Here is a 17,875-nt window from a genome sequence, read left to right as displayed (position 1 = left end):
TTATCCCCGTTCAATTAAGGGTTGGTGGGAGGCACGCCCAGAAGCTTGGTTCTGATTGGTTGCCTCTCGTTCGTCCACTTCCGGCTCCGTGACGTTGCACAGGATGGGTGGGAGACCCTGTTTAACTTCTGGCACCTGTGCACCAAGCCAGCAGCGTGCCGAAGCGCCCACCCAGGCGACATATGCCAGACTGGACTACTCCAAGTGTGCCTACGGGCTGAGTGATGTTCCTAAAAAATACTACCAGGGCGCCCCCAACTGCTGGTGAAGCCAAGGTCATTTCCGGCTTCCCCGGGTGCTGTGGGTTTGACTGATTCTGTCCATCCCATGCATAAAAACAAAATTGAATATTTGACTGTTTTATTCAGACAGTCAACAATGTAAGACAGTAGTTTAGCATCCTAAAGATGTGTTTTTCATCTCATCTCTATCCAGCCATTATATAGGTAAGTAAGCAAAGACAGTCATTTCAAAGTTTAGTCTTGACCCTCTCTGGTCAGTCTTGTCTCAGATTCACGGTATTGATGCTTTTCTCGTCATCATCTCTCTGTAGCAGGGTTTCAAACACCAAGCACCCGAGTCCTGCATTCTTCTTGAGTCAGCTGTTTGGATGGCTTCCATGCTTACTTCAGAGTACACTATTAACGTGTGTATGTAGGTTCCTTTTTACAGTAAAGTACAAATATGTTCTTATAATGTGTAATATGCAGTGGCCTGTCGTTGGGCATTTGTTCTGCCTGGAGAAGGGCCAGAAGTCCTGGCAATGTTCCTGGGATCTGTGGGCCTGGTGGGAATGGCCACCAAGACTTAATACAGGAATAACTTGGGTCAGCAATAGTACCACGGCAAGGGCAAAGCAGAGATTGGACAATGGTTCCAGCTGGGGTTCTGAGCCTATCTGAAACCTGGTTCTGGATGTATGCTAGGTCCTCTGTCCCCAAGTGCTTCTTATTGGTGCCTCAAGTCATTTTTCCTTGCACATAGCACTTTTCTCTGAAGTGGTAGTCTTTCCTTATCTCCCCATTCTGTGTCTGTCACTTGCAATCTAGGTGGTTATGAATCTTGATGATGGAGAGGTAGACAGCATCCAGTGCTCAGGGAAACCTATTAGTCTCAAACAGGAGACTTAGAGCACAGACAGATGCATACATTCCTTCCTGGCTGTGTCTTTCACCTTTTTCAGCCTCTGCCTTCACTTCTACACCTCAAGAATTCATTTCTGGAACTTTTCCTAGGGCCACATTGGGCTTCTAAAACTACAATGAAGCCAGATGTGGTGGCACATGCCTTTGATCCTAGCATTTGGGAGGCAGAGGCAGGTGGATCTGAGTTCAAGGACAGCCTGGTCTACAGAACGAGTTCCAGGACAGCCAGGGCTACATAGAGAAACCATCTCAACAAAACAAAAACTGAACAAACAAGAAAACCCAAAACACCCCCCACAGAACAAAAATCAAAACCTTGCAAATGAACCTGTGTGTGCCTCTGGAGCTCTGTGACCACCATCAAATCCCCTCTCTCTCTGCACGGGAGGGAGATGGTGTGTGGGTTTGGTTTTTTTCTCCTGTGACAGCAGCCTGCAGCACCTTAGCCCTGGCCAGAGCATCTGTCTTCTTTCTGCTGCCACTAACACAGACGTCACTGGCTACTTTCAGGGTCTGCCTTGCTCTGGCCTGGCAATGATATACAACTGTTTCCGCCTCAATGCTCCCAACACAGGCAAGGACACCCTACCTGAAGGATCTTCTGATCCACTCCTACGCTCTTCCCCCTCTCCCAGTGCCAGGCAGTAAAGTGTGGACCAGAGGAGCACGGCGCTGAGCACCTGTGGCTCTCCTTGGCTGGCACACAGATAACTTTACTAGGCACTAGTGAGCACCAGGAAGGTGGGTCGTATGTCCCCTGGGATGCAGGAGTACCCCCAGCATCCTGCAGACCTGGGGACAGCTGACAAGAGGAAGCCAGTCCCCCATCACCTGAGTCCCATTTCCATACACTTCACAAAGCGGGAGCTTCCAAAATTAAAATTTATTTCTTTCTAGGGAATGAATCCACGAGTGTGAGACAGAAGTACACAGCCCAGCCAGCCCTGTACCCCCTGCGCAGCTCAGTGGTTCACCTGATTTGGCAGTCAACACACAAGGACAATCAGTGTGGTCTTGGTCTTGCCAGGCCTTGCAGTATGCCAGGAGCCACAGCCTGTCCACATGAACAGCTGGGTGTCCACAAGCCAACCCCAGCCCTAGGTTCGTGGCCCATAGTGGGTGCCTACTGCCCTCAGTGCAGTCTGGGTATCCCACCTAATGCGCAGCAATCAGGCCAAGGCCCCAGCACCTAGAGCAGCCTGGCAGGCTCCTATCTGAGGCAGCCCCAACCACTCTGAGCAGTAGCGGCGTCTAGCAGGGGCTGGCCTGGACCCCCAAGCCGACTCTGACATACACTGCCCAATCAGGGCACACAGACACAAATAGAAAGACGACTTCTTTGTCCTCCCTGGATTTAAGGCTTGTATTTCCTGATATTTGCTTCAGTTTGTTTTCTCTTTGACGTCAAAATTACCTGAGTAAAAAACTTTTTGATATTAAAAACAAAAAACAAAAACAGAAAACAAAACCCCACAAAAACAAACCACAAACTCTGCAGGCAGAGATGCAGCTGGCAATGCCACATGCATGTCCAAGCCAGGCGGAGGCCCTACACACCCAGGGAGGAGGTGCATGGACACCCAGCCCCAAGACTCGCCAGCCCCAAACCCACAGTGAGACGCACTCAGGCCCAGTGCTCCTGCTGGCCAGAGCACAAGGCACGGTGAGGTAGGTAGAGCAACAGCTGGCCAGACCCACCTGGGTTAAGGGCGGGGCCTCAGTGCCTCCCCTCAGCTTCTGGTCCTTTTGGAACTAGGCCGCTGGGTCCTGACACTGTGGATGGCCCTGATGCCCATAGGTGGCCCTACAGTGTGTGGGGCTGCTGGGAAGCCTGAGCTCAGACAGTTAAATATTCTTTATTTGGGTGGGCAGGGCATGGGGAAGGCAGGGAAGGCCTGGCCTAGGCCCCCATAGGGGGTGGCTTGGATGTATCTGTACCCAGGGACGTCCCCAGACAGGTGGTGCCAGCTCCTCGGGAGCACCAGACTCAATGCAGAGCAGAGCCCCGGGGGCAGTCTCTTCCTTGAACGGTCCTCCTACCGGCCCGGCCGGGCTTCGCTCACCCTCTGGAGGCAGAGCTGCGTAACAGGCAGTGATAGGACCAGGTTCATGGTTCGACGGCCCATCCAGTATAGGCTGTAGCCCAGCAGACCAAAGAAGGCGGCCTTCACAGCGACCCGCGACACTCTGCCCGAGATGGACGGTGGGGGAACTCTGTGGAAGGGAGAGGTATGGCAGGCCTAGCAGGGACATGCAGTCCCGAGATCTTTCCATGTGTGGGTTACCACCATGTGCAGGTACAGGGATTGGGGGTGATGCGGGGAAGGCACTCACGTCATGATCTCCTGGATGTTGAGGTCAGTACTCCAGTTCTTCTCAATGCCAGGCACATGACCCATGCCAACGACACCCACAACCACAGATGGGACACACTTCCTGGGCTCAGCTGTCAGGGGAGGGCAAAAATCAGTGGCAGGCACAGGAACCAGATTTTTGGGAGTTCCCACCCTGACCTTTCCATCACCATCAGAGGCTCGGGGAAGCTCAAGGCGCCGTGCGGCCTGCCGCAGCATATAGGTCAGGTAGATATCACGCTCCGAGACGATGGTTCGATGCAAGTCAGGAAACTCCCCAATCATCTCTGCCATCATCTGCTCCAACAGGTCTTTCTGCTTGCAGCGCTCCACATCGTCCTTGCTGGGGGCAGAGGGCATGTTGCTGGCTGGTGTGTGTGTGTGAGGGTGAACAGGGACTGGGGCAGAGCACATGGTGGGAGGGTAACAAGCAGTAGGCGAGGGGCTGGGTCAGCACACACAGCAGGTGTAGGCGTGAACGGGCCACGGCCAGGCCAGGGAGACTGGCCTTCCTACCTGATTGGGTCTGACAGGAAGCAGAGGCCCCAGGCCAGCTTGACTTTCTGCCAGAAGGAGAGTGCAGCAATGGCCCTCTTAAAGGTGACTGGGATCGGTCTGTCACCCAGGTGGAATTTGCAGAATGGTACCTTGCTGGCCTAAGGAAGAGGCTGGGTATTAGGACTCGTGAAGCCATGGGTAGATCCTACCAGCCCCTTCCAACGTGTCCACAAATCCTCTCAACCATGCCGAGCACCCACCTCCTTGAAGGCCTCCCTGAACTCGCCACCAGGGGCCATGCCGAGCTGCTCGGTGATGTGAGCAGACACCTTCAGCAGCAGCATCTGCATGAGTCCAGACATGAGCCCATTCTGCAGGAAGAGGAACCACGTCAGCTCCAGTGCAGAGTGAGCAGGCAAAGCAGTGCATGGACAGTGGGGCCTGAGCCAGGCCGCAGCCCATGACCGTTCTCAGGCCCTTCCAGTGTCAAGGGGCAGGGCATACTGGTATCAAGAGGGTCGCAACAGCTGGTCCTCTTGACCTTAAGAATCATTCAAATGTGTTTCCTCAGAAGACCAGTTTTCCTTATAGGATGGTCAAAGATGTTGAAAAGGGGCTACCTGCTGGGAGCTCCTGAGAAGGCAGCTGAGGCACAGGCTGATCTGAGCACAGACTGGAGTCTAGCACCTAACAGGGAACGTCAGTACTTGCTGCCTGTGTCTGTGAAGGGCAATGTGGTCCCTACCCTAACATCTGCAGGGGCCACAGCACTGGCTGCCTCTGGTCTGGCCAGGCTGGACAGACCCTGAGGTGTGGGTCAGTGTGCTGAAAACTCAACCCTGCATGGCTGATAAAGCTGGCATAGAATGGCTTAGAAGGATCACCCCGTAAGCCCTGGGTGGACCGTCTGCTCTACCTTCCCAGGAGGTCTGCCTCTTGAATCATTTAAAGTGCCCTTTGAGAGAGACCTGGTGATAATTCACCCAATGGATATGTCCTCACTTACCTGACTTGGGGGATAGAGTGCAGAGTCTAGGCTGGCCATGAGACTTACGTGGGGCAGAGGTCTTGTTTCTTTTTTAATATTGTCTATTTTTTAAAATGAAGCACTCGTTAGCTTGGAACTTGCTTAGAAGACCAGGCTACCCTTGAACTCAAGAGATCCACCTGTCACTGACTCCCAAGTGCTGAGATAAAGGGTGTGTACCATCACACTTGGCTTGTGGGTGTCATGAGTCAGGCAGTACCAACTGACTAGTAGGAACTAGAGCTGAAGAGGTCAGCTGGGTCCACATGGCCTCCTGGTGGACAGTACCTGTGGATGCTATCACATACTGTTGCTGGAGACTCCTCGAGGGTCTGAGGGGCAGCAGGTGCCAGCCTCTCGTTGGCCTTTACCTGGCCCTCACAGACGGGCCTAGCCGTGAGCACATGGCCTGTCAGTTGTCAGTAGAGTATAGGTCCTCTGTTTTGAGGAGGGTGTATGTGGGGCTGGGGCACAGGGACAAGGGCAACACACGACTGGTGGGATCACAAGGGATCACACCTGATGGGACAGTGACTTCCTTTTACTGGATATCCAGGTGTACTGGCTGGTTTTGAGTGTCAACTTAACACAGGCTGGAGTTATCACAGAGAAAGGAGTTTCAGTTGGGGAAGTGCCTCCATGAGATCCAACTGTGAGGCATTTTCTCAATTAGTGATCATGGGGGAGGGCCCCTTGTGGGTGGTACCACCTTTGGGCTGGTGTTCTTGGGTTCTATAAGAGAGCAGGCTGAGCAGGCCAGGGAAGCAAGCCAGTAAGAAACATCCCTCCATGGCCTCTGCATCAGCTCCTGCTTCCTGACCTGCTTGAGTTCCAGTCCTGACTTCCGTTAGTGATGAACTGCAACGTGGAAGTCTAAGCTCAATAAACCCTTTCCTCCCCAACTTGCTTCTTGGTCATGATGTCTGTGCAGGAATAGAAACCCTGACTAAGACACCAGGAATGGTTTATGGTGACATCCCTTGTCTGGGAGATTCCAGGGTGAAGGGGTTCAGCATGTCTGAGGACACTCACATGACACTTTAACATTTGTTTCCTTCAAAAAAGGAGCACGCTGCAGCTGAGGCCAGGCATGCCTGCTGGCCTCTGAACACTAAGAGCACACGATGTGCTACCACATGCTGCATCTCCTAGCCCAGGAGGGCTGGGGCAATGTGGAAGACAGGAGTCAGACAGCAGCGTGGTGGCCCGGACAATGCTCAGACCACGTCAGCTGAGCAGAGCAGAGGCTTCAGCTCTACCCTGTTCCTGTCTGGTAGTGGAACCTTATTCACCTCCTCTCTCAGCCTCTATCCTCTCCCAGTGAGGGAGTGAGCTAGCAACCAGGGTACTATGGCACTGACCAGAAGGCCGCCCCAGTGAGGAGCCTGTCATCAGATCACAGGAGGCTCTGAGTCTTGGCTCCTGTACAGAGAAAGGCAGCGGGTCAGGTCCCCACGGCCCACGGCCCGCTCCCCTGCGCACCTGCCTGACAGCCTGTTGCAGCTTCTCCAGGCTGACCTCCTTGGCCTCTCGCAGCAGCGTTCTCTCGTCCATCTTCAGCATGGACACGCGGTACTGACAGAGTTCCACGACAACCACATCAGGCTGCACCTCCCGGATAGTCTGTAAAGCAAGTGCCACACTCTGGCAGACCCACCCTACTGATTTCCACAGGGCAGCTCCACCTGGACCAGGAGCCCACACCAGGGGGCAGCCAGTGCTAAGGGCCTGTGTGGCTTCAGTGACAAGTTCTAGTGAAAAAGCAACTAAAGAAGGCTGTGTGGTGCTTTACTTGTTAAGATGAAGAAAGGGCAGGAGGCCCTGAGTTGTGCAGCAGGAAGCAGCACTTATCATCCCGGAGGATCCAGAGCTAGGAATGCCTGCTGAACAGTTCCTGCCTGGTTGCCCTGGCCTGTGTCCCTGGAGTTCAGACTGGCAGAAGCACAGCAATACAAGGGCTTGGGCTGCTGTTCCAGAGGTCCTGAGTTCAATTCCCAGCAACCTCCTGGTGGCCTACAACCATCTGTAATGAGATCTGGTGCCCTCTTCTGGCCTGCAGGAATATATGCAGGCAGAGCACTGTGTATATAATAAATAAATCTTCAAAAAGGGAGGGGGGGGGAGACAGTGCTTACCTTCACTACATCCCTCTTGCTATCGTCACTGAAGTGAGCAGTGCCCACCACGTACACCCTGCTCCCATCCTCGGCCACTAGCTGGGTCACAGTCCGTGGAAGGTTGGGGCGTTCCCGCCGTCGTTTCAGTTTCATCTCCAGGAGCAGGTTGAAGGCGTCCACATCAGCTGCAATGACAGCCAAAGCTAAGACACGGTGTGAGGGCTGATGCCTCGGTGTGAGGGGGCTGACGCCAGGGCACTGCTGCCTATACACCAGCGACAGACTCTTTCCAGTCAGGTGAGAATTGTATCCCAGTGGGCTCAATCTCTGGCGGGCAGTGTATTCCACACAACTGGCTTACGCAGATGACCGGACAAGCCACCTGATCACATGTGTGAACAGAGTACTATCTGAGGGGCCTCGGCAGAAACTTTTTCATCACCCTCAACTAGACCCAAACTGTCATATCAGAGTGCTGAGGATGGGGTCCAGGGGTGACTAGTGCCCCTAGAAGTGTCTCACTCTGGTGTATGGACAGACTTGGGCTCAAGCAGAGGCCCTGTGCAGATGTGAGCTGTTCTGAGGGATTCCTGCTGCCTTTCCTCCCTCCCCACAGCTGGGCAAGCCACTGCCAGTCCCGCCCCCTCCCTGAGGCCCAGCACTGTGGCTATACCAAGTCCGGAAGGAAAACATACAGATGTTCTGAGGGTCTCCAGAAACCACCCTTGGCACTGTTTCTGAGGCTCCTGCTGTTACCACAGATTCCATGTCACCCTGCAGAGGGAGAGTTCAAGTAAGTGCCCAAACACCTGGGCCTCACCCCACGGGTCAAGCACACTCCAGACATGTTGTACTTCAAGCAAGCTCAAGAGGGCCATTTGCCTCAGGGCTTTCCCATGAAGGTACTTCTTGCTGGACTATAAAAAATCCCAGTTATTAAGTATATGCAGAGAAGCAGTTGAAAGGACCCAAGGGACCACACTGGGCCCCTCATCCTCCTGTGTGCAGTGGCAGATGTTGCAGGCTTGGGACAAAGGTTGTTTAGGAAGATGTTCCATCACTCCCCAGTTCCCCTTACCTCTTGGGCCGGCTTCTCCTCTCCTTCCATGGCTGGACAGCAGCTTCCTGATTGATGCAGGATGCCTGAGGAGACAGATACAGTCCTTACCTGGGGTCCCAGGGCCAGGATCAAGGATTACTGTGACAACAGGACTGGGCCAGTCTTGAATGTCCCTTAGGACAGGACTTCAGCATTCCTGTCCCAGTATCACTGGCTGCCTCCTGGCATATATGTGCTATTTGAGGTCCTTTTGGAATGTGCCTGACTGGTAAGAGGCCAGCAGTGTCCTTGAGCAACATACAGATGACTATGTGTAGAAGTTGTCTCTGGCATACAGGGCTTTGGCCCACGACAGGTGCAGATATAGTGAAGCTAACCTGCATCTCTCTGAGGAGTTGTACTAACTCCTCTGGGATTGTTGTAGGGCACAGTGCTGTGGTTGCTGTCCCCCATGGTAAGAAGCCACTTCAAGGAGTCTCTCCATTTTTTTTATAACGATGGCCACAACCATTTGGCTGCCAGCCAGATGGAGGAAGGCTAAGCAAGACAACAGTTAGCATCTTGAGGAGCCAAGATCGTTTTTCTAGTTTAAAAGACAAAGATGCCTAACGTGGAAGAAGCTGTTGTAGAAACCTGACAAGGGGTAGTACCCTGGTAACCAGCCCATGGCATTGTGGATCTTTACTGTGCTACTGGGAGCCCCAAGGTTGGGGGCCAAGAGGACCAGACGGTACAGAGGGAAGAGTACCACACTGATCAAAGGGGGCAAAGGGAGCTTCAGATTATGGTACAGCAAGGTCAACAGACATCATGTATCTGCCAATGAGACACTGCCTACCTGGCAGCTGCATACACACACACACACACAGAGTCATGTATGTGCGTCTGTATGTGTGTATGTGCACAAGTGTTTGGGTTCCTGTGGAGGCCACAGGGACAGATTACCCTGGAGCTAGAGTCACAGGTGGCTGTGAGGCAGCTAAGATAAGTGTTGGAAACTGAACTCAGGTCCTCTGCAAGGGCAGTACTGTCATCTCCCAGCTTCCCCAAACAACATAGTTTTAGCAAAAGCAAGTCTAGGCATTTTGGTTCCATGCTAGTGGGCTTCATGAATTATAGAAGCTATTTCCTCAAATAAAATAAAATCATCAATCATAATACACAAGCTACTTATAAACAATGTTATATTTGTTTTATATATGTTGCTTTAACAAGGGCATGTGTGCGCGCGTACTCCAACAGTGTAATTATTACACATCTCCCAGGAGCTGAGTACTCAGGACAGGAACACCCAGCAGATACAATGGTCCAGGCTAAAGAAAGCTCTTTAAAAATGACAAGCTTGAAAAATCTGATCCCTGGGCATAGTAATGCTTTTTAAAATTATATTAGCAAACATGTGTATTTATGTTTCTCTGTGTGATTTGTGCCCACAGGAAAGAAATACCCTAAAGCCAGAGTTGCAGGTGGTTGTACGCCAGCAGAGACCAAACACCAGTTCTTCTAAAAGCAGTATACATGGGGAATGGTGGCACACACCTTTGATCCTAGTACTCAGGAGGCAGAGGCAGGCAGATCTCTGGTCTACAGAATGAGTTCCAGGATACCCAGGGCTATACAGCGACACTGTGTCCTGAAAATTACAAAAAAAAAAAAAAAAAAAAAAAAAAAAAAAAAAGGCAGGAGGTATAAAACCTCTAGATTTTATAATGTTAAGGAACTAGAATATTTTAGTTTTCCTTCAGGCACAGCTAGAAAGGATGATTCTGTTTTGATGTGTACTGAGGGACCTGTGTTCTGGAAAGAGCTATGTCAGCATGGGGGTGTGGTAGACCCTGGGGACACCTGGGTTCGCTTTGACCCGCCCCTTCTGTCCTCACAAGTCTCACACCTTCCGGCTTCCTGTCTGCTCTGCAGTTTCTCTGGTCCCACTGTGCAAATGTGACTTCGGGTCTCTCAGGGTACAATCGAGCCTAATGCCGTGTCCAATATGAAAATGGGGCAAATCCTAAGCACTGTGAGTCTTGTACAAGAAGAGCCGTGACAGGGCCAGCCTGGGTTCTAAGGTAGCGGGGAGCAGAGACCCTGAGATAGCCTCTGAAACCTTATGTTCCTGGCTATGGCTGTTAGAGGCAACCAGCTTACCATACTGCTCTGCCTCCTCTAGTCTGGAACCTGTCCTAAAACCCAGCCTGGATATTTTATGTAAAGGTCAGCACATCTGGGCGCTGCCGTGGCTGGCTCAGAGCCTGTGCACAGCCAAGTCAACAGTAAACACTGGCATCTGTGCGCGGAGTTCACCCTTCACCTTTCATTGACAGAATTAAGGGCTTCAAAGAAACAGGAACAAGGAAGTGTGTGGGGAGGGCCCTGAAGAACCTGCCTTCCAGGACAGGGTAAGGACTGTCCCTTCCACTCATGGAACCCCATTCAGGGGCAGGGAGGGTAACCCAAACAGCAACTAACAGTGAAAAAGGAGAGGATCACCCTTGGTCTGGCTAAACACACAGAAGCAAACCAGTATTACTAACGGAAGCACCAGGCTGCCAAAGCATGAGATGAAAACTTAAAACATCCTGTGCAAGTGGGCGGGCCAACCAGAGGCTGCAGTGTAGCCAGCAAATGAGAAGGAACCACGTCTGCTCCGCCTGCCCTGCCTTCTAAGAGGTGGGGCTGCCCCAGGTTTGTAGTTGGCTTGGTAGATCTACCCTTCAAAGCTTGTCCAGGGTGCCTCTGAGCCTTTGAGGGGTACAGAGGCCACCGAAGCTGGAACACTGGCTCCAGATAGCCTTGGAGACTCCATGGCTGGTCCTCAGCAGGACTGGTCTCAGCCTTGGTTGTATGATAGGTGGAGGAATCCACAGGCTGAGCCCTGAGCCCCTGGATCATCAGGCAGACATCAGCTCTGGGATACAGCCTCTCATCCAGAGCAGGGACAGTTGGGAGGGTGGCCAGGCAAGAAGGCTACTGACTGCCTCTCCCCACCCCTCAAGCCAGAAGTCTATGACTCTGGATACCTGGCACTATCAAATCTACAAATTTTCTGATCCTTTGGTTTCCTGCCTGTCAGATGTAATTTCATTGGGTTGCTAATACTGCCTCACCCTGAACATTCTTTCTGGCTGAGCACGCTGAGGCAGACCTCCACTTCCAAACTGCCTTAAGCATCCGGCCACTGTGCCTTCACAACATTCGCCATGTATCCTTCTCAGACATATTCAAGCCATAAGAAGTGTCTTCCTTCTGCCTAACCTCCCCAGGGAACAAAGCTCTTCATAAATCTCCAGTCATTAGCAGACTGTTTCCAGACCTATTCCTGGCCAAGACCACGCTGTAAACTTTCATAGTGTAAAGTCAGAGAGTTGGGATTTCTGTCAAAGAGGCCTCAACCAGCATTTCCCAATAAGTAGGACTGTGTCAACCAGCATTCCCCAATGAGCAGGACTGTAGGGATGCTTTCCCAGGCCTGCTACCAACCAGGCACGATGTTTCCACAAACTAAACAACAGAACTTTTAGCATCTGCTAAATCTCTAGGGGAACTAGCCTTAGACCTCTGAAAATTCCCAGCAGTCTTGTGGTTTTAAGAGGATAAGAGTTGTCCCACAGAGCAGAAAAGGCCCATTCAAGTCAGGGCCTACAAAGAGGTGCAGCCCTGGCATACTAGGTCAAAGTAACCAGAGAGGTTGGGCACTGGCTCTATAGCCACGTCAGTCAAGCTACCCAGCCCCACAGCTGCCTCTCTTCTGGGTTCTATTCATCTAAGTGTGTCTTACCCAAATTCATATACTGAAAATATAAGGTTCAAAATAATTACATCAACATGTAGTGGTTTTAAGAGACCACTGAACTCAGGTGAGGCTATAAGGCAGGACCCGTGATGGGACTGGTGTCCTTGTAAGAGATACGACGCAGCTAGGAGGACACAATGAGAAAAGGCGACAAGACAGGCAGGGCCTTCATCAGCAACCCAAAAGACTAGCATTCTACCCAGGATTCCCAACCTCTAAAACTATACTAAGAGGAATAAATGTGTACGTTTCTCAATCCACAAAACCCCCGTTACCACCTTGAACTGACACACCCATCATGCTTTTCAATCTCTAAAAAACAAACAGACAAACAAAAAAAAACCCTGTTTCTCAGATGGCAGCTTGCTTCCTACCAGTGGTCAAAAGCTGACCACGACCAACTGGACAAACTAGACAAACCTTCACTGCCTACTCAGAAAGCCAAGACAGAAAGAAATGACAGGGTGTGCAAAAGCCCTGACCTCCTCTTGTCGATTTCTGGAAGCCTGGACACTGCAGGACCCGGGAAAACCTGCTCCAGCAGGACGTGCTTTACCTAAGCGTGGCAGAGCTCAGGGCCGGAAGGGGAAACAAACCAGAGAGACGAAGAAGCCTAGCCAGCCCTGCTGGGACCTGCTTTCTGTCCACCTGGAGATGCCCTGGAGGAGCCTGCAGGCTCCTGGCTACCAGTCCACGGTGCCAGAGCCCCGCTGGCATCCTGCCCACGGCATCACGGCCACCGCAAGATGAGTCTTCCTAGGGAGGCCCAGGGACAGCTGCATCTCACAAGCACAGCGGACCTACAGCCCCTCCGCTTGGGGAGCACGAAAGCTCGGAGACTGTCCCACTTCTAAAGAAGCTCTTGACGTCCCAAAGCCAGCGGAGTGCTTCGGAGCGTCCGGGCTCATTCTGGGACCCCCGAGCCCAGGAAAATCTCCACCGTCCTGGGTCAGCCCGACCCGGTGGGATACGTGCCCCTGGTCTTCGCAGTCCCCACCTGAAGTCCGCGCCCTCCCGCACGCGCCGTCGAGGTGCGACGAGCCCCCGCCCGCCCGGTCAGGCCCACGGCATACCGAGCGAGGCGGCGGTGCTCCTCAGCCGGCCTCCATGCGCACGTCGCCGGGCTGACGGGGTGGGCCGGGGCGGGGCGGGGCGGCCGGACGGGCCGGACAGGCCGAGGGTGCGGGCCGCGCAGCATGCCGGGAAACACCTCCCAGGGCCGCGCGCGCGCGGCCCCGCCCCCGCCGGGGTCTAAGCGCAGGGCCCCGCCTACCCGCCCGACGCCCCCAGGTCCTAGAGAGCAACCCAGAGCACACTGCGGGGTGCTGGCCCTCACGGCCGAGTCTGTGCGACGCGGCTGCGTTCTTTAAGCATCCGCACGTTGGCCTGGAGTCTAGGGAGCCGTCAGCGCGCACTGAACTGGGACAGAAACTAGGGATCGTATGAGGCACCCTTCTGGCTTCCTTGGAGAATCGCATGCCAAGTGGAGAGGCTCAAGGGGAAGCCTAAGATGTAAATGCTGGCCCAGTCAGTCGCAGGCCATCTGGACCTCTGTCCACATTCAGCAGCACGTGACTGAGAGCCCGGGGACTGCGGCGTCTCTGGGTGGGTGGAGCCCCAGTGACAGCCTCTCAAGTGCCCAGTATCTTAACCCAGGCCTCAAACTCACCAATCTCCTAGGGCATCTTAAAGAGCAGGGCAGGGAGTGAGGCCACTTGGCCTACTCAGGCCACGTCTCCGGGCTGCAGAGGGCTGCTGGTCCTCCTGCTCAGGGTTGGTGGTGAGTGGATGAGAGGATAGCAGGGTAAGTCCACAGTGGACATGTTTCCATTTGAGTACCCCAAGACAGTCTACTGTGGAAGCCAGAAGTGACTACCCAAGCAGGCCCTGGCATAGACCTTCCCCAAAGCGGAAGTAAGCTAGTTCCCAGCGGCCCCATCCAGCCCTTTCAGGTTCCAAAGGGAGAGGTTGCAACTCTGGCTTTGAGTTTTGGAGATCCTGCCTTTGACCTTGTCCCTTTGAATGGCCCTCCTGGAACTTGACCCCTGTGAGGAAGATAATTAATCTGCGCACCAGGCAGGATTCCCTCCTGCAGTCTGTCACACAAGCGGCAGCATGGAGGCTGCTGGCAGGTATTCGCTGTGTCTTCTTCGGGATTCCTGGTGCCCCAAAGGGCTTGGTCTCAAGGTGACCTCTGCCTTCCTTGCCCCTTAGTGAAGCACCTGTTTGTTCTGGGGGTCTCGGATACATCCCTGTCGTCTACTACTCCTATATCTGTGTTCTGTGACCACCTCTTCTGGCCTCCCCAGCCACATTTATGCAGCTCAGCAGAAGGCAGGGTGAACTTAGAGCTGAGGCTGCCAGGCACACTCCACGTGGCACAAATGGGGTTCCTCTCTGAGTACCTGTACTGTTTGGTTGAAAACCTCAGTGACGGGCTAGTGTCAGGAAGGGGTCTGGGTTCTAGCTCTGGTTACCTGGCAATGCTCTCCCTGAGCCTGTCTTTTTCTGTGGGCAGACCACGGTGCCACCACTCCCATATGCCTGTCTTGGGCAGTGGATCTCAACCTTTTCAATGTTGTGGCCCTTTGATACAGTTCCTCATGCTGTGGTGACTCCCCCAGCCATAAAATTATTTCATTGCTACGTGATAACTGTAAGAATGCTACTGTTCTGATAGACATGGTACCTGATGTGAGATCCCCCCATAAGGTGAGGACTGCTGGCCCAGGGAAGGCGGGAAGGCGGGAAGGTGGGAAGGCGGGAAGGGGGGAAGGTGGCAGAGCACGGGGTGATATTTTAAGTAGATGCTGACCCTGAAGGGCCAGAATTCTATTTTGGCTAAGTGGCTGCTGGGGAGGCAGATGATGAAAACCAGGGCTGCCCTCTGACCTGCTGGTGTCTATGGGAGCCAGAAATAGGAAGCAGTGTCTGGAGGACATGTCCGGCCACGCTGCCAGGGAGACCACGGCAGGCCTCCCTCACATCTTAGGCTCTGCTTGGGAGAAGAGCATGGCAGCTTGAGTTCTGCTTTCTAACAGCTGTTCCCAAGGCTGCTTTGTTTGAGCAGGTTCTGTTGTGCCACGGGATGAGTGGGTGATGTATCATAGAGCTGGCCAGATGGAATGTCCCTGTGTTTAGCAGGGCAGCTGCTGGAGGGGCTTTTTGAGGTAAGCCATGCAGGGAAAGGGTTTGACATGGCCAGAGGAGCCCAGAGTCCTTAGAAAGAGGAAGGAGCTATCTGAGGCCATTGGGAGTAAACAGGGGGACTGGGGGAGGGGAAGGCCTTCCTAGGTTCCTAGTCAGGGGTGTGTTAAGGAGAGGCCAGCTTTGAGAACAACACAGACCATCCAGAAGGTCCCACAGAAGAAGTGCTGGGATAGAAGCCAGAGAGCCCCAAGTTGGCAAGGGGCGCAGCCTTGTCTGACCCCAGGGATCAGAACTATGTTTCTTCAGGTCCCTGGCCATCTGCTTCCAGGAAGGTGACTAGCTTGTGGAAACATGGGGCCACAGGACACTTCTGAGGAGTAAGATGACAGTAGATCCAGTACCCACAATGTTGCCTGCTTCTTCAGGACACTGACTTGAACCCCTTCCCCAATAGCAGCCCCTTGTAGGTCAACTCTCAATTCCACATGGAAATAAGTACAGCCTTGTTTAATCAAGGCCCCGACCCCTCCCACACAGGACCCTTCTGAGAGGTCTTTCTAGGCTTTATCCAAGAACAGAGGTCACAAGTGGCTGCTTTATTGGTCTCAGATCTCCCAAAGAGCCAGCCCCCGGATCCAGTGCGCACCAGCCTTTCTCATGTCTACTTCAGCTCTGCATAAGCTCCGGGGTAGCGCGCGTGCGCACACACATGCATGCATCCACTGTCTGGATAGTCTATGGTCAGTGGCACTGGGGAAACAGGACCTATGAAGAAAGTATAGCAGCTGGCCTTGGTACCACGCAGAGCAGTGGGTCCCTAATCTGAGTGTCTTCCCCTCTGAGCCAAGCCCTGGGGTGTTCAGGCTGAGCTCAAAAGGTGGGGAGTGGGTACAACGCATGCAAGGGCAGATTATGCACCACGCGTAGGCAGCGGATGGATATGCGAGCAGGGAGCAGGGAAGAGGCCAGTACCCCGAGGTTTATAGGTTATAGGTTACTTTAGCTACCGTGCCTGCTCATCCTCATCTGGGGGCCAATTTGTGGTTGTGGGTCATCAGACCAGGGATTGCCTTCTCCAGGGAAGCGAGCGGCCCGGAGGCAGCCAGCTTTTTTCCCAGGGTTCCATTGGGTCTAAGAAGTCCCTTCTTAGAACATGTGAGAATATTGAATGAGGCCTGGAATGCCAAGGACAGTGTCCCACATCAGTTTAGGGCGTGCTTTCTGGGGACAATATGCCTTTTCTGTACTGTATTATTTGGGGTTTTGGTTTGACTTTGAGACGGTCTTACTATGTAGCCCTGGCTAGTCTGAGTCTAGTTATGTAGACGAGGCTGGTCTCAAACTTGGATAGGTGTCTGCCTCTGCATCCCAACTGTTAGGATTAAATGCTGTGGTGTCATATCTGGCTGTCTGTGGTATTCTGATCCTCTGACCTGGAGCTTTGCCTGCTCTGGTCAGGTGTTCTTCTAAGGCAGGCTGCTCCACAGAGCCGGCAGGTGACAGACATTATGTACAGTGTCCATCACTTCCCCTTCCCCACACTCTGTCTCATTTCCCACCTGCCCCAATCACTCCAAAGGCAGAAACTCAGGCACAGTTGTGAGTCCCGCACCCATACTGGATGATTCTCTGCCTCTCGCCTGCCTAACCTATTCCTTCCTGAGGAAGCCCATAGCTTTGTTTTCCCAACTCTCTCTGCCAGTGCCTCACCCTGGTGCTCCCCAGTGTGCCCTGGGTATGGGGGGGTGTCTCCTCTATTATCTATGAATGATAAATGCTTTTCCTACGGCAGGAATCTGAGCTGGAGGTGTACTCAGTGAAGGAACACCTGCCTAGCATATTCGAACTCCCTGAGACTTGCCCCCCCCCACGAAATCAATGGCAGGGGTCCTGTGATCTGCCCTGAGCGTAAGTGGATAATAACAAGACATTTTAAACAGATAATAAAACTAGAATGTGTTCTCTCCATGGTCAGCATGTGCAGCGTGCTTAGGCTGACTGGTGGCAGCTGCTGCTGTGGAGGACATGGGAGCGTTTTGTCCTGACCACTTCAGGGTTGTACCATAGCTGGCTAAGGTGCTTTCTAGAGGCACAAGCCAGGCAGAGGTGGCTGCTCTGATCTCAGCTGAGCCCCTCCGGGTTGATATACAGCCTATGCCTCTGAATGTCCTTAAGTTCCTGGCGTAGCTTCCTAAGCCACCTGTCTTCAAGGCGTCTCTTATTCAGTGAGCCCTGGGCCTGAGGAACTTAAGTACATCCTGACCACAACCAGCCAAGAACCCTTCCTGGATCCCGCCAGCTCTGTGGTCCCTGGTAATAAACCTAACAGAGCCTCAGGCGATGCTATTTATGTGGTGGTTTGAAGAAAAATGGTCGCCATATGCCTATCTCAGTGTTTGGTTCCCACCAAAGTTGGTGGACTGTTAAGGGAGGATTAGCAGATGTGGCCTTGTTGGAAATGGTGTCACTGGGGTGGGCCCCACACCAGACCTAGTCTCTCTCTCTGCTTCTTGCCTGCAGATCAAGATGTAGCCTGCAGCTATTGCTCGAGTGCCTGCCTGCCTGCCTGCCTGCCGCTCTACACCATGTTGTTCATGGACTTACCCTCTGAAACTACAGCCAATCCTCCAATTAAATGTTTTTTCTTCTTTAAGTTGTCATGGTGTTTCTTCACAGCAACGAAACAGTAACTAAAAGACTAAGCCCCACTCCAGGGAGCTCTCTGGATACTCTG

At 53.0% G+C, this 17,875-nt stretch overlaps 1 protein-coding gene and 1 long non-coding RNA gene across 6 annotated transcripts; one reads left to right on the top strand and one right to left on the bottom strand.

The window, feature by feature from the left end:
* Nucleotides 1–2,013: 2,013 nt before the first annotated feature.
* Nucleotides 2,014–13,169, bottom strand: Trabd (TraB domain containing). 5 transcript variants are annotated; one of them, XM_052160612.1, is made up of 10 exons: nucleotides 13,065–13,169; nucleotides 8,220–8,284; nucleotides 7,837–7,915; nucleotides 7,160–7,326; nucleotides 6,507–6,647; nucleotides 4,258–4,368; nucleotides 4,016–4,155; nucleotides 3,670–3,842; nucleotides 3,480–3,591; nucleotides 2,014–3,359 (listed from the first exon to the last, which is right to left on the bottom strand). In XM_052160612.1, the coding sequence occupies exons 2-10, from the start codon at nucleotides 8,247–8,249 to the stop codon at nucleotides 3,182–3,184; spliced, it is 1,131 nt and encodes a 376-aa protein (XP_052016572.1). In that variant the 5' UTR covers nucleotides 8,250–8,284; nucleotides 13,065–13,169; the 3' UTR covers nucleotides 2,014–3,181. The 5 variants fall into 5 exon arrangements, with proteins under 5 accessions (XP_052016572.1, XP_052016576.1, XP_052016574.1 ...); XM_052160616.1 differs by having other exon boundaries at nucleotides 12,989–13,077; XM_052160614.1 differs by lacking the exon at nucleotides 13,065–13,169 and adding an exon at nucleotides 12,474–12,495.
* Nucleotides 13,170–13,605: 436 nt separating this feature from the next.
* Nucleotides 13,606–17,794, top strand: LOC127667546 (uncharacterized). Its single transcript, XR_007973894.1, has 3 exons — nucleotides 13,606–14,123; nucleotides 16,934–17,049; nucleotides 17,662–17,794. It is a non-coding gene; the product is annotated as an uncharacterized LOC127667546 (long non-coding RNA).
* Nucleotides 17,795–17,875: the final 81 nt, after the last annotated feature.

Source organism: Apodemus sylvaticus, chromosome 17 (assembly GCF_947179515.1).
Source record: "Apodemus sylvaticus chromosome 17, mApoSyl1.1, whole genome shotgun sequence".
NCBI lineage: Eukaryota > Metazoa > Chordata > Mammalia > Rodentia > Muridae > Apodemus > Apodemus sylvaticus.
This window is presented reverse-complemented; position numbering and strand designations above follow the sequence as displayed.

Coding starts and splice junctions, on each gene's coding strand:
- Trabd (XM_052160612.1), bottom strand. CDS start 8,249: ATGGAAGGAGAGGAGAAGCCGGCCCAAGAG. Junction 6,648..7,159: donor GCAAGAGGGATGTAGTGAAG/GTAAGCACTGTC, acceptor CTTGCTTTACAG/ACTATCCGGGAGGTGCAGCC. Junction 3,592..3,669: donor GCTTCCCCGAGCCTCTGATG/GTGATGGAAAGG, acceptor CTCCCCTGACAG/CTGAGCCCAGGAAGTGTGTC.